This window comes from Bufo bufo, chromosome 9 (assembly GCF_905171765.1).
Source record: "Bufo bufo chromosome 9, aBufBuf1.1, whole genome shotgun sequence".
Lineage (NCBI taxonomy): Eukaryota > Metazoa > Chordata > Amphibia > Anura > Bufonidae > Bufo > Bufo bufo.
The window spans coordinates 143,676,250-143,703,512 of NC_053397.1; the positions used below are offsets into that span (position 1 = coordinate 143,676,250).

The 27,263-nt window shown below is 45.5% G+C and overlaps 1 protein-coding gene across 3 annotated transcripts in view; it reads left to right on the plus strand.

Moving 5' to 3' along the window:
* The window catches only part of LOC120978801 (putative RNA-binding protein Luc7-like 2), a 107,357-nt gene that overhangs the window by 72,653 nt on the left and 7,441 nt on the right, over positions 1-27,263 (plus strand). For all 3 annotated transcript variants that reach the window (XM_040407149.1, XM_040407148.1, XM_040407150.1), the window contains 3 exons: positions 7,524-7,700; positions 16,750-16,844; positions 22,838-23,014. In XM_040407149.1, the coding sequence (XP_040263083.1) occupies positions 7,524-7,700; positions 16,750-16,844; positions 22,838-23,014 (449 nt within the window). The remainder of the gene's footprint in view (positions 1-7,523; positions 7,701-16,749; positions 16,845-22,837; positions 23,015-27,263) is intronic.

A 27,263-nucleotide genomic window follows, 5' to 3' on the forward strand; every position in this document is an offset into this window, starting at 1 on the left:
TTGTTCACACTTGTAATGTACAGTGATCGAACCGATGATTAAAGGGATTCTGTCATGAGATTTTAGCCCTATAAGCTAAACATATGCCCATGTCCGTACTAATAACATGAATCCTAAACTGACCTTATTAAACCTGCTTGTGGCTATATTAGCCCCCAAAAAACTGGTTTTTAGAACCTGTCAATCACCTACCTAAGGTTCTCAAGGGGACGTCTGTTAATACAGGGTGCCTGGCCGTCTGGTGCCCAGCGCCTCCTTCCCAGTCTTAATCGCCGCCCTCCCTTTCTACAGTGCCGCCTTCCTCACCTCAGCGCCGCCTCCGCAATCCTCCCCTCCCTCTGCCAGATCCTGCGCACTAGGCTCAGCCTGATGCGCCGCGGACTCCTGGCAGCGGCTTCGTTGAGCGAAGTGCGCATGCGCCCGGCCTGATGCGCATGCGCACTTCGCTCAACGAAGCCGCTGCCAGGAGTCCGCGGCGCATCAGGCTGAGCCTAGTGCGCAGGCGCCGGATCTGGCAAGGGGACAGAAGGATTGCGGAGGCGGCGCTGAGTTGAGGAAGGCGGCACTGTAGACAGGGAGAGCAGCGTTTAAGACTGGGAAGGAGGAGCTGGGCACCAGACGACCGGGCACACTGTTTTGTGGGCTAATAGAGCCACAAGCAGGTTTAATAAGGCCAGTTTAGGATTCATGTTATTAGTACGGACATGGGCATATGTTTAGCTTCTAAGGCTAAAATCTCATGACCGAATCCCTTTAATAAATCATTTGTTTGCCTGAGATCAGGTCTTTTAACCTGACCGAAAGATTATCCTTGGTGACCACACCTTCATTTATTTAATCAGAAACCTGCCAGTCATTAGCAGTTGCAAAAAGTGAAAATATTCAGTGATTTTTTGTCTCGCATCTTTCCAATGCAAGCGCCTAAATAATTGCTGCTCATTGAGGGCCCTAAAGCATACACTGTAGATCAGGAGTGGGGAACCTTTTTGCTGCAAAGGGCCATTTTGAATATTTGTAACATCGTTCGGGGCCATACAAAATTCTCAATTTGAAGGCTATATTTGGTCAAACATATAAGTGACTTAGGGGTAGAGTTGTTGCGATACCAAATTTTTTATTCTATTTTGATACTATAAAAAAGTATTGCGACACTCGTTACCATTCGATACCACGCGAAAAAAAGAAAACGCCAAAAAAGCCACGTGCATTCCGCATTTTAAAAAATGGTGAATTGCACAGTTTTTATTTATTCTTTTTCTGTTCCGGCGTTCACCGCATAGATTTTTTTTTTTTATATTTTAATAGTTTGGACTTTTCGGACGTGCCGATATGTGATATGTTTATTTATTGTTTATATATTTTATATGTAAAATTGGGAAAGGGGGTGATTTATACTTGGTGTGGTTTTTGTTTTTTACAGTTTATTTAATAACCATTTTCCCCCTTAGGGGCTAGAACCTGGGATCTTTTTATCCCTTGTCCTATTCACCCTAATAGATCTCTATTAGGGTGAATAGGACCTCACACTCTCCCTGCTGCTCTGTGCACACAGCAGCAGGGAGCTGACCATGGCAGCCAGGGATTCAGTAGCGTCCTGGCTGCCATGGTAACCGATCGGAGCCCCAGGATTACACTGCTGGGGCTCCGATCAGAAGCTGCCACTAATGATTTGAATACTCGGGGGGTTGAGGGGGGGCGGGCGGGCGCACTGCGCCATTAATGATAATTAACCTTTAATACAGGGTACTAACAGCAGATCAGTGGCAGTTAACCCCTCAGGTGCCGCTGATAGCCAGCACCCTGCCTCTGACAATGAGCTGCTATGCGATTCTGCTGCCGGCACCCGCCTCCTGTATTAAAAGTTAAAGACGACCTTTCATGAGCCGGCTACATAGAGCGGCGACCAGGGATCTCCCTGCACTTACTATTATTCCTGGGTGCCGCTCCGTTCGCCAGCTGTGCCCCCACTACTGTCTCCTGCTCTGTATGCTAATTACTACTATCGGAGCAATGGGGAGGAGACATCAGCTTCTCTCCTGGGCGTTCCTTCTCCCTGGCTGTGACGTTCTGAACTGCGATTGGACAGCGCTACAGCCAGGGAGAAGGAACGCCCAAGAGAGAAGCTGATGTCTCCTGCCCATTGCTCCGATAGTAGTAATTAGCATACGGAGCAGGAGAGGGTAGTGGGGGCACAGCGGGCGAACAGAGCGGCACCCAGGAATAATAGTAAGTGCAGGGAGATCCCTGGTCGCCGCTCTATTCAGCCTGGTAACTTAAAGTCCGGACCCATTTAAAGTCCTGCTATCATTGGTGGCGCAGTGCGCCCGCCCCTCTTACTCATTGGTGGCAGCTACGGTACAGGGGGGAGGGAGAGACTGCCCTGTGCTGCTGATGGAACACTAGCGCACTCACAGCAGCGCGCTCATGTTCTGTAATACTATATTGCGCAGCCCAGTATTGAAAAAATGGAAATCCCAGTATCGTATCGATACTGGGACAAAAGTATCGATTTGGGTATCGAAGTTTCTATACCCGCAACAACTATACTTAGGGGTAAGTTACAGAAATGGTGCTTCAATTAAAAATAAATCTAGAGCACTTTATTTTTGCAGCACAAAATGCCACCTGCACTACATTATATTACATGTAGTACAAGCGCCATTTTGACCACATATAGCAGTCTAATTTTTAAGTTGGGAATGTTGTATATTTATTTCTTTATTTGGCATTAATGGCAGCCAAGCTAAACCCAGAAGGGTTCACCCAGCTTACACTGTCCCTGCCTCTTTCTTCGCAACTGTCCCTGCCTTCGTCCCTTTCTCAGCCTGAGATCTGCCCCCCACCTTACTCCACTTCCTATCAGACCCTCCCCAGCCTTAGATCAGACCTCCAATAGGCCCCTCAGCCTCAGATCAGTCATTTAAAATAAATAAATAAACTAACTTCTCCAGATCAGGACGTCGCTGCCACAGATTCACTTACCCTCCTTGGTTGTCTTCCTGCCGTGCTGTCCTGTGACCTGACAGCGCACAGCGTTAGGTCATAGTGTGCGTCTACGTGCACTACGTCCAGACACTGTACGTGTCAGGACACAGCATGGGGCCAGAAGAAGACAAGGGAATGTGTGTACAGCTAGTAATGCGCTCTTCTCACCTTCCTGTGCCTCCTGCTTGCTAATGACCGCTAAGTGGTCATTAGCATTTTCACAATATGTTCTGGCAGGGGGCCACATGAAATGGTCCCACCGGCCGCAGGTTCCCCGCTCCTGCTCTAGATATAGTCTGCTGAACCTTCCAAATAATTATTTAATGTGTCTGGAGATCTCCCCACTTCCATCAGTAACAGATGTCTGGGGTAGAAGGCACATTGAATCTGGACATGGTAGATGCGAGTCTGGCAGTAGCTTGTTTCTATCTCAGTGAAAAAACAGCACCAGACCTGTCTTCGTGGTGTTGCAGCACAGCCCCATTCACTTCAGTGCAGCTGTGAGCAGTAATACCAGACACAACACAGGGACAGATGTGGTGCAGTTTCTGGAAGAAAGCGGACACGTTTTTCTAATCCTGGCCAACCACTTTAAAGTATACCTTTAATTAGAAACAACTTTCCATAAATAAATTGTGCAAGTGAAGTGCCATAATATATCTTATAGAAAAATGCCTCCTCCACCTATTTACTTCCTTCTCCTACGCATCCTGCACTGATCAATAACTTTGAATTTACTGTTTAAAGTTTCCTCCAGCGAGGAGGCTGCTTTAAAATTTTACCGCGACATCAGGTTACAGAGCGGGGGGATATGTGCTGCATTGACGTCCTATAGACAGCAGACCCTTAGGAGAGAGCTTGATTCTCTCTCCCAGAAACAGCAGAAGCATGGAGGGCATTATACAGCAGTAAGTTGCTGTAATGCCGGCATCGGTGTGAGAGGAAATTTACTAAAGCGTGCAGCAGCTTCTCTCTGCATTTGTCTCTCTCTGTAGCTGCTCCCTCCTCTCTGCATAGACTTCTATGGGCTGTCAGCGCACTCATGTTCTCTCAGCAGCACAGGGGAGAAGGAAGCAGTGTCTCCCTGCCCTGTGCCACCAATGAATGGAGAGAGGGGCGGAGGAGGGATGGACGCACTGCGCCACCAATGATAGGACTTTTCCTGGGTCCGGACTTAGTTAAATATTAGGCTACACAGAGCGGCGCCCAGAGATGTCCCTGCACTTATTATTATTCCTGGGCGCCGCTCCGTTCACCCGTCTCCTGCTCCATATTCTAATTACTATTGGAGCAATGGGGAGGAGACATCAGCTTCTCTAGTGGGTGTTCCTTCTCCCTGAGCTGCGCTGCGATTGGACAGCGCTACAGCGATTGGTAGCCTAATACTCAACTAAAGAGGACCTTTCATCGGTCCAAACATTGTGAACTAAGTATCATGACATATACAGCGGCGCCCAGGGATCTCACTGCACTTACTATTATCCCTGGGCGCCGCTCCGTTCTCCCGTTATGTCCTCCAGTATGTTCGGGGACTTGGTTATAGTAGGCGGAGTCTGCCCTTGTTCTGCTGGGCGTCTCCTTCTCCTAGGCTGTAGCGCTGGCCAATCGCATCGCAGAGCTCACAGCCTGGGAGAAAAAACCTCCCAGGCTGTGAGCTCTGCGCTGCGATTGGCCAGCGCTACAGCCTAGGAGAAGGAGACGCCCAGCAGAACAAGGGCAGACTCCGCCTACTATAACCAAATCCCCGAACATACAGGAGGATATAGAAGGTGGTCTTTAACACATAATACAGGAGGCAAGTGTCTGCAGCAGAATCGCATAGCCGGTATCCTGCCTCTGACAGGGAGCTGCGACCAGCGGCAGTAAACCCCTCAGGTGCCGCACCTGAGGGGTTAACTGCCGCTGATCTGCTGCCAGTACCCGCCTCCTGTATTAAGGGTTAATTATCATTGGTGGCGCAGTGCGCCCACCCCCCTCAAGCCCCCCAGTATTAAAATCATTGGTGGCAGTGGCCACAGGGTCCCCTCCTCTCATTGGTGGCAGTGGCAGTTCTGATCGGAGCCCCAGCTGTGTAATCCTGGGGCTCCGATCGGTTACCATGGCAGCCAGGACGCTACTGAAGTCCTGGCTGCCATAGTCAGTGTGCACAGAGCAGCAGGGACAGTGTGAGGTTCTATTCACCCTGATAGAGATCTATTAGGGTGAATAGGACATGGGTTCTATTCACCCTGATAGAGATCTATTAGGGTGAATAGGACATGGGTTCTATTCACCCTGATAGAGATCTATTAGGGTGAATAGGACATGGGAGGGAAATAGTTATCAAATAAAAGGTGTAAAAAAAAAACAAACACCAAAATATTAAGTATAAATCACCCCCTTTCCCAATTTCACATATAAAATATATAAACAATAAATAAATATATCACCACGTCAAAAAAGTCCAAACTATTAAAATATTTTAAAACTATGCGGTGAACGCCGGAACAGAAAAAAATAAATAAAACTGCGCAATTCACCATTTTTTTAAAAATGCGTAATGCACACTGCTTTTTTTGTTTATTTTTTCACGTGATATGGAATGGTATCGAGTATCGCAATACTTTTTTATGGTATCGAAATCGAATCAAAAATTTGGTATTGCAACAACTCAAATGGGGACAGCTATAGACCGCGATTTTTGGCAGTTAGATCATGTGACCCGTGAGACAGCATGTTTTTTGTGGACAGGAAGTCAGTTTTTCTTAATTCCTATGAGACTGACATTGAGACTCATAGGAATAAATAGATAAACCTGCTTCCTGCCCATAAAGCAAATTTGTGGGATCCAGTCAGTCTGATTAAGAGTTAAACGTTTTTCTGGCACTGTTTTCTTTAAGGGGCATCTGTGAGCAGATTTGTGCCTATGAAACTGGCTGACCTGTTGTTTGTGTGCTTAGCAGCTGAAGGCATGTGTTGGTCTCATGTTCATATGTGCCCGCATTGCTGAGAAAAATTAAATATATGTAAATGACCCTCTAGTAGTAACGGGGCGTTGCCGTTACACCTAGTGTAAATGTCATCACACTTGGCCCTGTGGAGAATGTGCGGCAGTTGCGAGAGAGAGAGAGCAGAGCCTCTAGGTGTAACTGCAATGCCCCTATTACTCCTAGAGGCTCATTTGCATATATGAAAAAAAATTCCCAGTAAAGTAGGCACATATGAACATGTGCGCTTAGCAGCTGACGGCATCTGTGTTGGGCCCATGTAACAGGTCAGCCAGTTTCATAGGTACAAATCTGCTGACAGGTGCCCTTTAAGAAGATGAAGGAGCCTGATAAGTAGAGAGAAGGATTTTATATAGCTATATAATGTGGGGATTCGCTCTGGTAGTTATGACTAGCGGATGCATTATAGAGGCAAAGTACACAGTTCTTGAATCAAACAGCAGTGTTTATTCACACATTGGTGTATAACCAAATGCAGATAAGGTGTATCACAAAACGCAGGTGGCTTGGTGTTTGTTCACACACAAGGAAAATCCATAAACAATAAGTCACCTTTTCTCCTGGGTGTTAATTCACACCCTGTTAGCAGTTCAACCTCATCAAATCTTTAGAGGGGCCTGAGTCCTCCAGCCCAGCACAGCCCTCAGTTCACAGTACACAGACTTCTGAGCTCCACTGTCAGAGGGAGGCAAATCCACACACCTGGCAGTGCTGGCTGGTTTTATGCCTGGCAAAACCTGGCCTGGAACTTGGGGAGTAGTCACCCACCCAGCACTTTGACTACTCCCAGTAAGAGTCGTCCCGGATCAGCTATGACAGCCATGCTAACTCTCACGGTGTCAATTAGCAATAGCTTCTGCTGACACATAAAATACCGGCTCTTACTTCACCGAGGCCAGGAACCTCGGTGACACATACCTTCCATCCACAATGATCTCAGGTACCTTCTTACAATAATTACAAAGTTTCTTATTTTCTTGCACTTTTGATTTATGGAAAGTTGTTTATACTTGGAGGTACCCTTTTTAAATACCACCGTAGATTCTAATGAAATCAAAGCAGACACAAACGAAGGCTACTTTCACACTTGTGTTTAACTTTTCAGGTATTGACAACTGACAGAGGATCTCAATACTGGAGAAAAACGCTTCAGATTTGTCCCCATTCATTGTCAATGGGGACAAAACTGAACGGAATGCTCCAAACTGCATGCCATTCCGTTTGGTTGCGTTCCCATACCAGAGAGCAAACCGCAGCAAGCATCTCATGACTGTTTTCTCGGACATAATAGAAAACTGATCTGTCCTCCATTGACTTTCAGACGGATCCGTCTTGGCTATTGTAAAGATAATACAACCGGATTTGTTTATAACGGGCTCAGATGGTTGTATTAGTAACAGGAGCGTTTTTGCTGATCCTTGCCGGAACAGGCAAAAGCGCAAATGTGATAGTAGCCTCGTTCTAGTGCAATGAAATTTGAATATAGATAGATTTTATATAAGAATATATACTGCAGTGATCTTAAGTGTTAAAATCTTATTTTACTAACAGGAAATCTATCGCAGTTCTATGCCAGCCTCAAGCTTTCAGCAGCAAAAGCTGAGAGTATGTGAAGTATGTTCTGCCTATCTGGGACTGCATGATAACGACAGAAGATTGGCTGACCATTTTGGTGGCAAGTTGCACTTGGGCTTCATTGAAATACGTGAGAAATTAGATGAGTTAAAGGTACTTTTATTTTTCTGTGTACAAACTTTCCACTTTTTTTTATGGTTTTTTATTTTTTTTGTTTTAAACCAAGGCCATATTCACACAGTCAGTCAGGAATCCACCACACACCTTCAGAGAAAACTAGGATTTCTGCCGCAGATTTGCAAGCATATTTACTCATTGATTACATTAAATGAACACTGTCATTATTCACACAGGTTTTCTCGCCCATATTCATTGGGGGACACCGGAACCATGGGTATAGCTATGTCCTCTAGGAGGCGTTGACACTAGATAAAGCTGTTAGCTCCTCCCCTGGCAGCTATACCCCCTCCAGCCTGGAGAGAGAGCTTCAGTTTTTTCTAGTGTCAATAGGAGGCAAGACCTCCCTCTGCAGGGTAGCTCCTGAAGATTTTTTATTTTATTAAATTTTTTTCTCTTTTAGGTGGGAAACAGTGGTCGCCTCTCCTCCTTGTTCTCCTGGGGGAGCACGCCAGTGCCGGTCCGCCACACTGCCTCCTCCCCCACAAGAAGACAAGGTGAAACAGGGCAGCCCAGCTCTCCTGCATCCCGCCAGCCAAGGGGTCACCTAGGTCCGACAAAGAGAAGACCCTCCCGCCATACCAGACTCCTGCCACTCCGGTGCCAGCTGCTGAGGAGGTGACCTTGCTGGAAAAGGTGACCTTATGGGCCCACTCAGGGAGGGTGAAGTGAAGAGGAGGAAGATAAGGGGAGTACACGGGACTAGGTGAGTATGTTTAACCCCTCTCCCTCCTTCCCTTCCTATTTGGCCAAGCACCGAGCCCCCTCTTCACCCTCCCTCCTTGGCCAGACACAGGCTTCATTTATTCTAGCCCAGCTTCCTCTGTTGGCATTTCCTTCCCTCCCCCTCTGTGCCGACGGTACACGGGCACATAGGGGGTTAATGGCCATGTCTCCCGCAGGCACTATTAGACACAGCGGGCGACCGTGCGCACAGCTGTGGTCCCGATGCAGGGAGGAAAGCGGGCGCCAGCGCGCCGCTCCAGAAGGCTAAACGCCTGCACTGGGTCCCGGCACCAATAAATTTAGGCCCCGCCTTCACTCCGGCCTGCGCAACGTTCTCCCACGGCCGGTGTGCGCAAGCGGGTGCATTTCTCTGCCACTACAGTAATGCGCTGGTGTCAGGTGAGCGTGCTGCCCTCTCAGCTGGCCACGGTCATGCAGCGTTGTGTCCCCGCAGGCCTCTGTGCTTCGGCAGTACGTTCTAGTTGGCCATGTCCCATATCTTTAGGCCCCGGCTTTGCGGCCTACTAGCCCGCCACTTTCATCCTCGGGAAGGGGGGCGATCTGGCACGAATTCTTCCCGCCTTGCTTTCCTCTCCCCCAGTAGCTCACAGAGCACCGCCCTCGGTCCTCAGGCAGTTAACTTTTCCTGGTCAGCCATCTCTCTTGAGGCTGGCACAGGATTATATGGTTTTCTATCTGCAGGACTTTAATGTTGAGGAATTTAACTCCTCTGCCTCTTGTCCAATTGAGGCTGGGCATCCCAGTTTTTTATAAAAATAAAAAAAAAGTCCATTCGGGTCCTCCCCCTCAGTCCTCATCACCGCAGGACCGCCCTGTCTGTGTCAGACTGGGCCCGTGTCCTATCACGGACAGAGGAGGACCCTTCAGTTTCCCAATCCACCCTCCTGGGTCGTTTGGTCGAAATCCAATGGTGGACATCTGGACCTTCCCAATCACTCTCTGGAGTCGGTTTAGTTGATAAAGTGCTGCCTGCGCAATCCAATGGTGGATCTCTGGACCTTTCCATTCACCCTCCGGGGCCGTTTGGTTGCCAAGCGCTGCCTGCGCAATCCAATGATGGACATCCAGACCTTCCCAATCACCCTCCTGGGTCGTTTGTTTGATAAGCACCGCCTGCGCAATCCAATGGTGGATCTCCGGACCTTCCCAATCCACCCTCCGGAGTCGTTTGGTTGATGTAGCACCGCCTGCGCAATCCGGTGAGTGAAACTGTAGAAGTTCCCATTCCACCCCGAGTAGTTTGGTTGATAAATTCCACCGGCGCAGCCTCCAACTGCCATGGGCGAGTTCTTGAGAGGTAGAATAGCACATAGCGGGCCAGAGCAGGATACATTCCTCCTCGGTCACCTCCGCATCCCAACCCTTCCTCCCTAGGGTCACGCTCAGACACACCCTCCCTCCCGGGAGAGGTTCGGTCTGGGGGGGGGGGGGGGAGAAGAAGAGTATTTTTGCACTGTGTTGAACATAATATATCACACAAGAATTTTGTAAAATTATAATGTTTATTTTTACAAAATAATAAAAATGTATCAGATTATTTTTTTTTAAATACTCCACCTAAGGAAGGGGGTAATGCATACGACAAGTACTGCTGTCTACCTTGGACGCAACCTTGGAGGATCGCACAGGAATCCCGGCTGAGACCAAACCACTGCCCCAGTGGTTTGGGCTCTGCCAGGATTCCTGTGTGATCCTCCAAGGTAGACAGCAGTACTTGTCGTATGCATTACTCCCTTCCTTAGGTGGAGTATTTTTTATTATTTTTTTTAAATCGGATACATTTTTATTATTTTGTAAAAATAAACAATATCATTTTACAAAATTCTTGTGTGATATATTATGTTCAACACAGTGCAAAAATACTCATTGTACAAAACAGGATAGTCAATAAACAGGATCCTTAACAATTTTTTATTTTTTCCCACAGTCCTGATCAAAAGTTTAAGACCACTTGAAAAATGGCAAAAAATCATATTTTACATTGTTGGATCTTAACAAGGTTCCAAGTAGAGCTTCAACATGCAACAAGAAGAAATGAGAGTGAGACAAAACATTTTTTGAGCATTCAATTAATTGAAAATAACGATTAAACTGAAACAAGCTGTTTTTCAGCTGATTCAAATTTTAGGACCACATGCCTTTTAGGCCTCTTTCACACGGGCGTTGCGGAAAAATGTGCGTGTGCGTTGCGGGAACACCCGCGATTTTTCCGCGCGAGTGCAAAACATTGTAATGCGTTTTGCACTCGCGGGAGAAAAATCGTGCGTGTTTGGTACCCAAACCCGAACTTCTTCACAGAAGTTCGGGCTTGGGATCGGTGTTCTGTGGATTGTATTATTTTCCCTTATAACATGGTTATAAGGGAAAATAATAGCATTCTGAATACAGAATGCAAAGTAAAATGGCACTGGAGGGGTTAAAAAAAAATAAAAAATAATTTAACTCACCTTAATCCACTTGCTCGCGTAGCCCGGCATCTCCTTGTGTCTCCTTTGTTGAAAGACCTGTGGTGAGCATTAATTATAGTTCAAGGACCTGTGATGATGTCACTCCGGTCATCACATGGTACGTCACATGATCTTTTACCATGGTGATTCCCCATGGTAAAAGATCATGTGATGACCGGAGTGACGTCATCACAGGTCCTTGAACTATAATTAATGCTCACCACAGGTCTTTCAACAAAGGAGACACAAGGAGATGCCGGGCTACGCGAGCAAGTGGATTAAGGTGAGTTAAATTTTTTTTTTTTTTTTTAACCCCTCCAGTGCTATTTTACTTTGCATTCTGTATTCAGAATGCTATTATTTTCCCTTATAACCATGTTATAAGGGAAAATAATAATGATCGGGTCTCCATCCCGATCGTCTCCTAGCAACCGTGCGTGAAAATCGCACCGCATCCGCACTTGCTTGCGGATGCTTGCGATTTTCACGCAACCCCATTCACTTCTATGGGGCCTGCGTTGCGTGAAAATCGCAGCATGTTCTATATTCTGCGTTTTTCACGCAACGCATAAGTGATGCGTGAAAATCACCGCTCATGTGAACAGCCCCATAGAAATGAATGGGTCGGTATTCAGTGCGGGTGCAATGCGTTCACCTCACGCATCGCATCCGCGCGGAATACTCGCTCGTGTGAAAGGGGCCTTAAAAGGCCAAATCTGTGCAAAGACGTGGATTCATTGTCATTTTCTGTCCGGTAGTCACACATGATGGCAAAGGCAAAAAAACTCTCCTTTTTTGAACGTGGTCGGGTTGTTGAACTGCATACGCTGGGTCTCTCACAGCGCGCCATCGCTGCTGAGGTGGGACGCAGTAAGACAGTCATTTGGAATTTCTTAAATGGTCCTGAGGGTTATGGAACAAAAAAGTCAAGTGGAAGACCCAAGAAAATTTAATCGGCACTGAGCCGGAGGATCCAATTGGCTCTCCGTCAAAACACTGGACGATCCTCGACCCAAATTAAGGCCCTTACAGGTGCTGACTGCAGCCCCATAACAATCAGACTGCATCTAAGACTGAAGGGCTTCAAAAACAAAAAACGTCTTCAAAGACCTCGTCTCCTTGAACGCCACAGAACTGCTCGTTTGGACTTTGCAAGAGAGCACCAAACATGGGACATTCAAAGGCGGAAAAGTTTTATTCTCTGATGAGAAAAAATTTAACCTTGATGGTCCTGATGGTTTCTAACGTTACTGGCATGACAAGCAGATCCCACTCGGCGGAATAACAAGTTGGTAGATAGGCGGTCAGAGGGAAAGGATGGGCGGGCGGAGGGTAGGAAGGGGCGGGGGGGAAGCAATGTAAAGGCTGAGCTAGCAGGGCACCTACGAGGGTAACGCCGCCCCTGGGCACTTGCGAGCCCTCATTTGCATATGTTATAAAGATCGTTTTTGAAGGTTTTATAAGTCCAGGATTGATGCCAGAGGTAACGTTTTTATTAACTGTAAGCATGCTAGGGAGCTATGGGAAGGGTTAAAAAAGTGAAATGCTGATGACAGACTCTTTTTAAGATTTGCTGTACTTCCCTGGGTCAGTATGGTACCATGGCTTCTACTGGATATCCTCAAGCCTCCCCCTTAATTTTTGTGTGGCGGGGAATACCGCGGCTTCTACGGTACGAAGATCCTGGCGTAGCCATTACATACTCTGGGCATCATCCACCAAGGGGGAACGCGCAGCTCTGCGGTGATGCAGGAATCTGTCAAGATTTTGCAGTGGGCGGAGACCCCTGTACCGGCAATTTCAGCAATCTACATCCCGGGTATGGAGAACTGGACTGCGAACGTCCTCAGCAGGACGACGATGGGTCTGAGCGAGTGGTCCCTGCACCCGGAGGTGTTCGAGGCGATCTGGCTGCGTTGGGGTCACCCCAACGTGGACTTGATGGCCTCAAGGCTCAATCGGAAACTTCCCACCTTCCTCTCCCGAGCAGGGATCTGGAAGCTTGCGGCATGGACCCCCTGATCTCCCCTTGGTAGGGTTTTCCCTCCTTTACGTCTTTTCCCCCTCCTACCCAGGGTTCTACGGAAAATCTGGATGCAGGGCATTCCAACGAGCCTCGTCGCTCCGGATTGGCCCCGTCGCGCGTGCTACGCCAAACTCATTCTCCTTCTAGGAGATGTCCCTTGGTCACTACCTCTCAGAGACGACCTTCTTTCACAGGGACCTGTCTTCCATCAGCATTTAAGGTCTCTTCATTTGACGGGGTGACCATTGAAACCACTATTCTGACGCAAAGAGGTTTTTCGCCAGATGTCATCCGCACTATGATTCAGGCCAGGAAGCCTGCATCGTCCAAGATCTATTATAGAACCTGAAGGTCCTTCCAGGGTTTCTGTGAAAGCCGGAACATCCCGCCACGCCCCCCCCCCACACACACTTTGTTTTTCTCTCCCTACCGTCCTGTCCTTTCTTCAATCAGGGTTGGACCTTGGTCTAGCCCTTAGTTCTTTGAAGGGTCAGGTGTCGGCACTTTCTATCCTTTTCCAGCGCCCTCTGGCCCACCCTGGGGCCTGTAAGGACGTTTCTTCAGGTAGTGGCACATACAGTTCCTCCGTACCGTCCTCCTTTACCGCCTTGGGATCTGAATTTAGTCCTCTCAGCGCCCCAGGCTTCCCCCTTGAGCCCTTGCGGGAGATTTCTCTCTGACTCCTGACCTGGAAGGTATTTTTTCTGGTTTCCATCAGACGGGTGTCCGAGTTGGCGGCGCTCTCTTGCAGAGAACCCTTCCTGGTTATTCATGGGGACAAAGTGGTTCTCCGGCCTGTCCCTTTTTTTTCTTTTTTGCGAAGGTGGCCTCTGACTTCCATATTAACGATTAAATTGTCCTTCCCTCACTGTGTCCATCTCCTTCACACTCTAAAGAAAAGGAGTTACACCATTTGGACGTTGTCAGAGCTCTGAAGATCTATTTTGCAGCCTCCGATCCCTTCCGCTGTACAGGCTCCCTTTTTGTCATTCCAGAGGGTCCTCACAAGGGATTGGCGGGCCTCCAAGGTGGCAATCGCACGTTGGATTCGGTCTGCAATTGCTGAAGCATACCGCGCCCGGGGCAGGGTGCCGCCCTTAGGTGTCACGGCTCACTCCACCAGTGCGGTGGGCGCATCTTGTGCTCGGAGGAATCGCTCTTCGGCTGCACAGTTGTGTAAGGCGGCTACATGGTCCTCCTTACACACATTCACAAAATTTTACCAGGTGCATACTTCTGCATCGGTGGACGCTGCCTTAGGCCGCATGGTCTTGCAGGAGGCAGTTTATTAGATGCCTGCAGGGACGCTTGCTTCCATGGGTCTGTGGTTTTTCCCTCCCCGTGGACTGCTTTTGGACGTCCCACGGTTCCTTTGTCCCCCAATGAATATGGGCGAGAAAAGGAGATTTTTGTATAACTTACCAGTAAAATCTTTCTCGCTCTTCATTGGGGGGGCCAGCACCCACCCAGTATTGTTGTTCGACCACAGTTGTGGCAGTTGCTGGTTTGAACCCCGTTGGATCTTTTGACATGGTTGGTGTTCCATGTTTTTTTCTTTGATTGGCTTGTTTCTCCTACTGCTTGTACACAAACTCAAGCTCTCTCTCCAGGCTTGAGGGGGTATAGCTGCCAGGGGAGGAGCTAACAGCTTTATCTAGTGTCAACGCCTCCTAGAGGACATAGCTATACCCACGGTTCCTGTGTCCCCCAATGAAGAGCGAGAAAGAGATTTTACTGGTAAGGCCTCCTGCACACGACCGTTGTGTGCACCCGTGGCCGTTGTGCCGTTTTCCGTTTTTTTTTTTCGCGGACCCATTGACTTTCAATTGGTCCGTGGAAAAAACGGAAAATACACCGTTTTGCAGCCGCATCCGTGATCCGTGTTTCCTGGCCGTGAAAAAAATATGACCTGTCCTATTTTTTTCACGGCCAACGGTTCACGGACCCATTCAAGTCAATGGGTCCGTGAAAGAACACGGATGCACACAAGATTGGCATCCGTGTCCGTGATCCGTGGCCGTAGGTTACTTTTTATACAGACTGATCCGAAGATCTGTCTGCATAAAAGCTTTTTCATAGCTGAGTTTTCACTTTGTGAAAACTCAGAACCGACAGTATATTCTAACACAGAGGCGTCCCCATGGTGATGGGGACGCTTCAGGTTAGAATATACTAAAAGAACTGTGTACATGACTGCCCCCTCCCCCTGCTGCCTGGCAGGTGCTGCCAGGCAGCAGGGGGCAGCCCCCCTTCCCCCTGTGGTTAACACATTAGTGGCGAGTGGGCCCCCCCCCCCCCTGTAGTTAACACATTGGTGGCCAGTGCGGCCGGCCCCCCCCCCCCCCCCCCTCCCCTGTAGTTAACTCGTTGGTGGCCAGTGGGCCCCCCTCCCTCCCCTGTAGTTAACTCGTTGGTGACCAGTGGGCCCTCTCCCCTCCCTCCCCCTCCTAATTAAAATCTCCCCCCCTATCATTGGTGGCAGCGGAGTGTACCGATCGGAGTCCCAGTTTAATCGCTGGGGCTCCGATCGGTAACCATGGCAACCAGGACGCTACTGCTGTCCCGGTTGCCATGGTTACTTAGCAATTTGTAGAACCATTATACTTACCTGCGAGCTGCGATCTCTGCGTCCGGCCGGGAGCTCCTCCTACTGGTAAGTGACATGACCTGTCACTTACCAGTAGGAGGAGCTCCCGGCCGGACCTGTCACTTACCAGTAGGAGGAGCTCCCGGCCGGACGCAGAGATCGCAGCTCGCAGGTAAGTATAATGGTTCTACAAATTGCTAAGTAACCATGGCAACCGGGACTGCAGTAGCATCCTGGTTGCCATGGTTACCGATCGGAGCCCCAGCGATTAAACTGGGACTCCGATCGGTACACTCCGCTGCCACCAATGATAGGGGGGAGATTTTAATTAGGAGGGGGAGGGAGGGGAGAAGGCCCACTGGCCACCAACGAGTTAACTACAGGGGAGGGAGGGGCCGGCCGCACTGGCCACCAATGTGTTAACGGCGGGGGGGGGGGGTCTGCAGTCATGTACACAGTTCTTTTAGTATATTCTAACCTGAAGCGTCCCCATAACCATGGGAACGCCTCTGTGTTAGAATATACTGTCGGATTTGAGTTTCACGATGTACCTCAAATCCGACTGTATATTCTAACATAGAGGCGTTCCCATGGTGATGGGGACGCTTCAAGTTAAAATATACCATCGGATTGGAGAAAACTCCTATCCGATGGTATATTAACTCCTGACTTTACATTGAAAGTCAATGGGGGACGGATCCGTTTGAAATTGCACCATATTGTGTCAACGTCAAACGGATCCGTCCCCATTGACTTGCATTGTAATTCAGGACGGATCCGTTTGGCTCCGCACGGCCAGGCGGACACCAAAACGACTTTTTTTTCATGTCCGTGGATCCTCCAAAAATCAAGGAAGACCCACGGACGAAAAAAACGGTCACGGAAAAACGGGACCCGTTTTTGCGGACCGCAAAAAAATACGTTCGTGTGCAGGAGGCCTAAGTTATACAAAAATCTCCTTTTTCTTTCCAGAACATTTGAATGTCAGCATGAAAAACGCTATTCACATCCATTGAGGATACTGTATGGATTTAGGTGCAAAATTTGTGGGAAAATTAGAATCCAACATATTAGGATGTTTTTTCCGTTTGTTTTATTATTTCATTATTCATTAAGTGCAGTAATTACACAGTACTTTTAATCGTTTCCATTTATTTTAAAAGATTGATTTGTGTAACTGAAACCATTTAGAAATGTAATTTAAGTTCTTTCAAATAGAGAATTGTGGCAGAAAAGCAGGAGAAACGAAATCAAGATCGATTGAAGCGCAGAGAAGAGCGAGATAGAGAAGAGCGAGACAAATTAAAAAGAAGGTAATGATGAAATAAGTAATTATTACCAAGCTTATCATAATTTCACAAACTAGAGTATTTATTACAGTATGTTGTGGCACTAGACTGTTAATGTGAGCCTCCAAATAAATAACGGTGGCTGCTTTATCTAAGGCCCCTTTCACACAAGCAAGTTCCTCGCCTTGGACTCGCAGCATGTCAGCGAGAGCACCCGTCCTGACCTCCCAGCACTGGCTGGGTCGCATAACATTATATAGATTTATGAAGCTGTGTAACTCTTAGAGTGCTGGAATGTATTTTATAACACTGACCTAATGATGTCACTGTTATACAATACATTCCAGAACTGTAAGGGTTACATAGCATCATAAATCAGTATAATGCTATGTGACCCGGTCAGTGCTGGGAGGTTAGGACGGGTGCTCTCAATGACATGCTGTGAGTCTAATGCGTGGAACTCGCTTGTGTGAAAGGGACCTAACTGTTAGTGCCAGGTTCCGCAGCAGATCCTTATAGCCACACTTTTAGTAGACTCTTATGGTCCAAGGGAACACCTTCGAGCAGTGCTTACGGCCCTGTTACTTAAAGGGTCACTGTACTTTGATTAAACTTTTAAAATGTCACAGGGTCTGAGCGCTGAGACCCCCACCGAACTCTAGAACAAGGAGAGAGTGTCCTTACTTTGCGAGAGGTCTCATAGACTTTCTATTGAGTCAGTCTCGCTTTCAGCCTTGCTGCCAAGAGAGAGAATTCGCTAATCAAGCACTCCTTTCCCCTCATTCTAGACATATAGACTTGTTCCCCATCAAAGGTTTAATGAAAGTACAATGATCCTTTAATCCTCTAGATCACGGGTGTCAAACACAAGGCCCGCGGGCCGAATCCGGCCCGCCAGACCTCGTCATGTGGCCCGCGCAGCCGCCGCCGGCCGCCAGCCTTCACCTTTTTATTCTCGCTTTTTTTTTTTTTGACACAAGAAAGCCGCCTCTTCAGCGCATGCGCGGCAGCCTACAGGCCAGAGAACGTCTGCCCTCCAGCGGCGCCGGCCGTTCTACACAGGAAATAATTGTACCGTATATCCTAATTGCTTGTGTAGAATGCAGGCAGGCCGAGCGGGCGGCAGCGTAACTCCCTGATGTCACGTGCCTGCACCGCCTCCTTTATGAATGAAGCAGGCGGCGCAGGCAAGTGACGTCAGTGAGTGACGCGCCGGCCGCCCGTCCTGCCTGCCGGCATTATACACAAGCAATTAGGATATACGGTACAATTAGGAGTGAGGGGGGCATGTTTAATAACTTTTAATTCAATAATACATTTTATATTTGTATACTAGGGGGGGGGGGGGGGGGGGGTTTACACAGAATCTGTGGATGGCACAGTTAAGGGGTGGCGGTTTGTGGATGCACTGTTATGGGGTGGGGGGTCTGTGGTTAGCACATATATAACACTGCCATCCACAGATCACCCCTCCCCTGTAACAGTGCCAGCCACAGATCCCCCCCCCCCCCTGTAACAGTGTCCGTCATCCACAGATCCCCCCCCATAAGTGTCCGTCATCCACAGATCCCCCCATAAGTGTCCGTCATCCACAGATCCCCCCATAAGTGTCCGTCATCCACAGATCCCCCCATAAGTGTCCGTCATCCACAGATCCCCCCATAAGTGTCTGTCATCCACAGATCCCCCCCCATAACAGTGTCCGTCATCCACAGATCCCCCCCATAACAGTTTCCGTCATCCACAGATCCCCCCCATAACAGTGTCCGTCATCCACAGATCCCCCCCATAACAGTTTCCGTCATCCACAGATCCCCCCCATAACAGTGTCCATCATCCACAGATCCCCCCATAACAGTGTCCGTCATCCACAGATCCCCCCATAACAGTGTCCGTCATCCACAGATCCCCCCCATAACAGTGTCCGTCATCCACAGATGTTTAAAAAAATAAATAAATTACTGTCTGTTACCAAAAAAAAAATTTCAATAAATTGTACATTTGAATATCTACTTGCCATTATTCTGACTATGTTTCTGCTTTCAGAGCTAGTTATTACTTACATTATTACAAAAAACAGTAATAATTGAATGCAGTGACAATAATTTATGATAATAAAGAGTGGACACATAGTCCTACAGATACAACCGGCCCTTTGAGGGTGACTAAACTGCTGATGCGGCCCCTGATGAATTTGAGTTTGACACCCCTGCTCTAGATGTCATGGTCATTAGTGTCCTGTGCTATACAGCTGATGTGGCTGTGATTAGAAACATTCTATCCTGCTCGTTTAACTCCTCAGATGCAAGTCTGTAGTGAAGATCCCCAGGCCTGCCATGTTGGTACTCTTATATATACGACCTGGCAAAGTTTAATAGGATAGCAGCAAAATACACTGTAATACAAAAATATTGATTTCAGTGTATTGTACTAGTGATCGCAGGTTAATAAAGTTTTTAAAAATTAAAAAAATATTGAAAATAAAAAAAATCCAATTTTATCACTTAAAAATCATTAAAAAAATAAACCTAATTGGTCTATTTTTTGCACCTCAAGGATATTACAATATCACATTATTTATTCCACAATGTAAACATCATAAAAAAGCGCAATGCTGGAATTGTTAGGTTTTTTTTGGACACCTCGACTACACAATAATAAATGAGAAAAATTTTAAAATCGTATTAAACCTATAATGGTACCAATAAAAACTATCTTACTCCACAAAAAAAAAACATGCTGTATTTTTTACTGCACAACAAATGCCATGCAAACATAATCCAAAAAAACAATGGCAAAAGTTTTGTTTTTGTCCGTCTCCCCGCCCCTCTCTCATTCCACCCAAATAATGTTTTTGGTCAGAAAAAAAAGCTCTTGGAAGGTAGCAAGGATAAAACAAAGGCGTCACTGTCCAAACTCCTTTCATACCACCACTGCGGTCGCTGTCAGACTGGAAATGATGACATTCTGTTATTGGTCACAGGATAGCTACAGTGGCCTTGGCAGTAATGTGTGCAAGAACAGCACCTCACTATTAAGGCCTATTCAGAGTATACTAGTTTCCAATAACTGTGTGTGTGTGTAACTATTTATACATATAAAATGTACAGGTTTATATGATACGTTACAGACACAGGTTGTCTTTCTTACAGGTGCATCTCAATAAATTAGAATAGAATAAGTAAATTTTTTTCAGTAATTCAGTTCAAAAAGTGAAACTTATATAGATTCATTACACAGAGTGATCTATTTCAAGCATTAATTTATTTTAATGTTGATGATTATAGCTTACAGCTAATGAAACCCAAAAAGTCGGGGGGGGGGGCGGGGCATTTATCAATAATGGCTAACATTACAATAATACTAACATTACAAATCAAAAGTGGTGGTTTGTTTCACCTCATATATCAAAAGGTGCATGTCACTTTTAAAATGTGACTTTTTAAAATATTAACTTGATTATCTGCCTATTTCTCTCGATTTTTGAAAAATTTTAATGCCAATAGCGACTTTTTAAAACCGAAATGCGCCATTTCAGCCAACCTCTGCCAGACTGCATTTGCGACTTTTGAAATATATTTGCGACATTTCTAGTGTTAAATCTGGACATTTTAGTTTTTTTGTTGAATGTAAATTTACTGACAAAACCATGCTTGGCTCATTTATATTTAGATAAAAATGAGTCCTGTTTTAATACTTACGTTACCTATCACTTGTTCCTAAAATGAGTTGTTTTTTTTTTATCATAAATGCGACTTTTTGAAAACATTTTTACACAAAACACCACCACCACATAAGCTGGCTTAATTGTCCGCAACAATTTGAGCCATTTCTGCCGATAAGAGGCTGATAAATGAGGCGTAATATGCGCCAATTTGATAGCCCCTCCCGCTTACATTTGTAACTCATTTCTGGTGTGATGCATTCTTTATGGTGAAAATTCTGGAGAAAACAGTATCTCAGAGAATTAGAATATTATGAAAAAGTTAAATATTGTAGACACAAATTGACTAATCAACACAAAACACCTGCAAAGGTTTCCTAAGCGTTTAAATGGTTCCTCAGTCTGTTTCGGTAGGCTACAAAATCATGGGGAAGACTACTGACAGTTGTCTAGAAGACTGTCATTGACACCCTCCACAAGGGAGGGTAAGCCACAGAAGGTGATTGCTAAAAGAGTTGGCTGTTCAGTGTGCTGTATCCAATCATATTAATGGAAAGTTGAGTGGAAGGAACAAGTGTGGTAAAAAAAGGTGCACAAGAAAGCAACAGAGATCACAGCAGCCTTGAAAGGATTGTCAAGAAAAGGCCACTCAAGAATTTGGGGGAGATTCACAAGGAGTGAACTTCGGCTGAAGTCAGTGCTTCAAGAGCCACCATACACATCCAGGACATGGGCCGTAAATGTTGCCTTCATTGTGTCAAGCCACTCTTGACCCAGAGACAATGTCAGAAGTGTCTTACCAGGGCTAAGGAGAAAAAGGACTGGACTGTAGCTCAGTCGCCCAAAGTCCTGTTTTCAGATGAAAGTAAATTTTGCATTTCATTTGGAAATCATGGTCCCGGAGTCTGAAGGAAGAGTTATCACAGTCAGTGATGGTTTGGGGAGCCATGTCATCTGCTGGTGTTGGTCCACTGTGTTGTTATATCAAGTCCAAAGTCAGCATAGCCGTCTACCAGGAAATTTTAGAGCACTTCATGCCTCCCTCTGCTGGCAAGTTTTATGGAGATGCTGATTTAATTTTCCAGTAGGACTTGGCACCTGCCTACACTGCCACATAATAACCGCGGTATCGCTGTGCTTGATTGGCCAGAAAGCTCACCTGACCTAAACCCCATAGAGAATCTGAGACACTTCTATCAAAGATACCTGGGCTTCCATAACACCTCAACAGTGCCACAGGCTGGTTGCCTCCATGCTACACTGTATTGATGCAGTAATTCATGCAAAAGGAGCCCCAATCAAGTATTTAGTGCATATACTGTACATACTTTTCAGGAGGCCAACATTTCTAAATTAAAAATCATTGTTTAATTTATCTTATATAATCAAATTATTTGAGATATTGACTTTTGGGTTTTCATTAGCTGTAAGCCACAATCATCAACATTAAAAGAAATAAATGTTTGAAACATGTAAATCTTCTGTATGTAATAAATCTACAAGTTTGACTTTTTAAATTGAATTATTGAAGTAAATTAACTTTTCGATGATATTCTAATTTGTGATGCACCTGTATATGAATCAGTACACCTCTGTTAAATATTTTTTTTTTTTTCTCTTTCTTTATATAGTCATCAGGATGAAGAGGGTGTGCTTTCTTTTTCCCATGGTTTTATCAGTCTCAATGTAATATTGTTGTCATCCCCAAAAATTGAACCATTATTCTGAAAAAGCGTGGTTAAAAAATAAGGCCTCCTTATGGTTCAGTAACATGTAGAGTCACCTTTACCAACAATAGCTGGAAGATAGCTGAAGTTGTATTACCTTAATTTTTATTTTCTTCTTTAGTATTACATATGTCAATTTACTTACTTAGGATTATCATCCTTTTGCAAGTTGTAATTTTAGATTGGCTTTAGCTGTTGGGCAGATAGTTTCCCATTTGTCAAGAATATCCTGGTATAAAGTAGAGTTCATCATTGTCTTAAAGACTGCAAGTTTCCTGAGTGTTTGGCAAAAAACAAACATCTCCAACTTGCTCTCATCAGTACACAGGATATTGCCCAGAAGTTTTGTTTTGATCAGATTCAATTTTGGACACCTGTCATGGTGCTATATTCTTTTTGGCGAGAAAACAATTTCTCCTAGTCACCTTGTGGTGACTGTGTTCAGGCATTTCCAAATAAGAGGCTTTGATTTATTTTTATTTTTTTCAAACTACTATATGCTCCTTTTTTATTAAAATTTAATATACTTTATTATTATTGTAATTCCAAATAAGAAACCTGAGGTGATGTGTTAGTTGCTTTGGTTATATTAATGAACTTTCAGTAACATTGTATTCCCCATGTAGATCTAGATCCAGGGAGAAACGCAGACATCGTTCATCTTCCCGGGACCGCAGGAGAAAAACACGATCTAGATCTCGTGATAGACGTCACCGCCATAGATCACGCTCTGACAGTCGCAGTCGTAGTCACAGTCATCACCGCAGCCGGGATAGGAGCAAAGATTGGAGTTCCAAGTCAAAGTATGTTTTGTGACTTAAGAATTACTAATTAATTTGTGAATTGTGTTATATAACAGTTTTCACTACATAGCCTGCTGCACAAAGCATTTCTGTGAAAAATCCATCAGACTGATGATCGTATCCAGTCCGTCTCATCTGTCCTGATCGATTGTATATCTTAATTATGCTCACATCAAAGTTTCGCTTTGCATGCAAGATCCTTTAGTAGTGATCATACAGACATGTAGTCTTTACGGATTTATTGCAGAACTGCTTTATGCAGCTGGTTTTGTAGTGAAAAACTGCTAAACTACAATTTATTTATTTTAAATAAAATCCTATTACAAAAGTGTTATTTGCACCAAACTACATCGAAATCGATAATGAAAAATAAATGGCTCCAAAGTTGACCATCGCCTTTAGAGGGTTTTTCTGGAGCAAACATATTGATGATCAATCCAAAGGATAGGTCATCGGTATGAGATCTGTAGGGGTCTGACATGTGGCAGCCACATATTCCATATGTAATCTGTGTATATAGCTGGAACACCACAGCATTGTACACTGCTCAAAAAAATAAAGGGAACACTTAAACAACACAATGTAACTCCAAGTCAATCACACTTCTGTGAAATCAAACTGTCCACTTAGGAAGCAACACTGAGTGACAATCAATTTCACATGCTGTTGTGCAAATGGGATAGACAACAGGTGGAAATTATAGGCAATTAGCAAGACACCCCCAATAAAGGAGTGGTTCTGCAGGTGGTGACCACAGACCACTTCTCAGTTCCTATGCTTCCTGGCTGATGTTTTGGTCACTTTTGAATGCTGGCGGTGCTTTCACTCTAGTGGTAGCATGAGACGGAGTCTACAACCCACACAAGTGACTCAGGTAGTGCAGCTTATCCAGGATGGCACATCAATGCGAGCTGTGGCAAGAAGGTTTACTGTGTCTGTCAGCGTAGTGTCCAGAGCATGAAGGCGCTACCAGGAGACAGGCCAGTACATCAGGAGACGTGAAGGAGGCCGTAGGAGGGCAACAACCCAGCAGCAGGACCGCTATCTCCGCCTTTGTGCAAGGAGGAACAGGAGGAGCACTGCCAGAGCCCTGCAAAAGGACCTCCAGCAGGCCACAAATGTGCATGTGTCTGCTCAAACGGTCAGAAACAGACTCCATGAGGGTGATATGAGGGCCCGACGTCCACAGGTGGGGGTTGTGCTTACAGCCCAACACCGTGCAGGACGTTTGGCATTTGCCAGAAAACACCAAGATTGGCAAATTCGCCACTGGCGCCCTGTGCTCTTCACAGATGAGCACATGTGACAGACGTGAAAATGTCTGGAGAACGTTCTGCTGCCTGCAACATCCTCCAGCATGACCGGTTTGGCATTGGGTCAGTAATGGTGTGGGGTGGCATTTCTTTGGAGGGCCGCACAGCCCTCCATGTGCTTGCCAGAGGTAGCCTGACTGCCATTAGGTACCGAGATGAGATCCTCAGACCCCTTGTGAGACCATATGCTGGTGCGGTTGGCCCTGGGTTCCTCCTAATGCAAGACAATGCTAGACCTCATGTGGCTGAAGTGTCAGCAGTTCCTTCAAGACGAAGGCATTGATGCTATGGACTGGCCCGCCCGTTCCCCAGACCTGAATCCAATTGAGCACATCTGGGACATCATGTCTCGCTCTATCCACCAACGTCACGTTGCACCACAGACTGTCCAGGAGTTGGCAGATGCTTTAGTCCAGGTCTGGGAGGAGATCCCTCAGGAGACCGCCCGCCCCCTCATCAGGAGCATGCACAGGTGTTGTAGGGAGGTCATTAAGGACATTACATAAAAGTTGGATCAGCCTGTAGTATGTTTTTCCACTTTAATTTTGAGTGTGACTCCAAATCCAGACCTCCATGGGTTGAAAAATTTGATTTCCATTTTTTCATTTTTGTGTGATTTTGTTGTCGGCACATTCAACTATGTAAAGAGCAAAGTATTTCAGAAGAATATTTAATTAATTCAGATCTAGGATGTGTTATTTTTGTGTTCCCTTTATTGTTTTGAGCAGTGTATGTTGTGTAGTAGCCATTCTCGGGTTTTGCAGCTCAGGTAGATCATTCTCTTGATAAGGAGTATTAGCAGCACTACCTGAAAACAGCCATCACACAGTGTACAAAGCTGTGAACTCACTGATCTCATATTGATGACCTTTTCTATGTTACGGTGCTATATCCGTTGGATCTTATTTGCATCGGCCTGATTCTATTTGCATCGGTCTATGTAATCAGTTACCATGACAGCCTGATGCCTGCTGAAGGTTCCCAGGCCTGTCATGGTAAGCTGCCTGTAAAGCCATGCACGAGGCACAATTTCACAGTCGGGCAATGAAAATCTTATAGACCAGAATAGTTTTCTCTTATAGTTTATAGCACAAGCAATCAGAAGATCACAGGTTTTAGCCCACTAAAGGGGCTAAAAGTTATTGAGTGAAAAGTAAGAAAAAACAAACAAAAACTTCCCGATATCTGCTGTACATGTGGAGCGAGCGCCATAGATGTTTCATACAGCAGACCCCCCTGGCTAATGTCCGTGATTTGCTGTACTGCCGATCACGGACATTTAATACCTTAGACGCCGTGGTCAGAAGTGTGCGCTTTGCGGGCAGGATTACCTCCCCTGGGCAGAGATCAGGGAAGGCATTCCAATTTTTTATTGTCAGTATTAAAACGCGAGAAAAACTATACATTTGTGGTATCTCTGTAATCGTACTGACCTGGAGAATGAAGAGCACAAGCCAGTTTTACCACATAGTGAACGCCGTAAAAACAAAACTGATAAAACTGTCATGGAATTGCTTTTTGTTTTCCAATTCCACCCCATTTGGAATTTTTTTTCACCTTCCCTCTACATCCTATGCAATATTAAATGGTGCCATTAGAAAGTACAATTTGTTCCACAAAAAACAAGTTCTCATATGGCTATATGAATAGAAAAATAAAAAAGTTAAGGAAGGGGCCAAAAAAAGAAAAATCACTCCGTCAGGAAGTGGTTAAAAATAATCGGTATTGCTGCATCAGAATGTCTGAAAATTAAAATATAAATTGAACAGTTATCAAACAGTTGTACGTACCTATTAAAAACTACAGTTTTTCCCGGTAAAAAGAAGCCCTCCTAAAGCTCTGTAGACGGAAATATAAAAAAGTTGTCTGTCAGAAAATAGTAATGCAAAGTTAAAACCTTTTTTCAGAGGTTTTTTTTTTTGTTTTTTTTTTTTTAATAAAGATGTTTATTAGTATTGTGTCATGATCATAAAAAGATATCAATACAGTATCATCCATCATACAATAAAGATTACATTTCCATAATCTTCTATATCATGCATTTTAGGTGACATATCCTAGTTCAGAGCTGACAACACAATACTATGCATTTTTTATATTTTTTTTTTCCCTCCCCCCCCCATGTAATCCAACAAATAATAACAGATCAAAGTATATCTGACAAGGGTAAACACATCTCTCTGAGCGCCAACTTGTTCGTCATCACCATTAATACACTTTTCCTGATACCCCTTTGTCTCCTCTTACTTGTCCTGTCTTATATCTCTACCGATCACATACTTTAAGCCTACCTAGCCGTCCTTTGATGTCTTCCTGCAGGTACCAAGCTGTTAGGGCAAACGGTCTCATGATTCTAACTGATTCTGCCTCCTCCATGAAGTTTAACATGAATTTTTTCCATATCCTGTACAATTTTTTCCCAGCCGCTTCCTTTCTACCTATTGCTTCTAGCCACTCCAAGTGTAACATATGCCTCAGACGTCTCAAAAATTCTGCCTTTGATGGTACCTCTGGTTTAAGCCATGCCGACAACAAACATCTCTTTGCTTCCAGAACTATCCTATGTCCCATTGCCGTTAGGCCTTTATTCTGCCCAATATCATTTTCACCTTCATTAGACTCCACCTGTTTTCTTGCATGCAGCATTACTATTTGGATGTCGAGTTCCTCTTTAGAATTACTGCCATTTCGTAAGATCGTTCTCACCATATTCCAATAATCTTCTAATTTTGTGCAGCTCCACAGCCCATGTAGCAGATCAGTTTTGGGGGTGGAACATCTCGGACATGCCACAATCCTATCTGGTTTTGCGCTATTGAATGGCATGTCAAAACCATATAAGGCACAGTGTATAATTTTAAAGTGCGTCTCCCTCATTGTTTCATTCATCACTGACCTGTGTAAAGCTGCTATACCATTTCTCACGATTGGGTAAA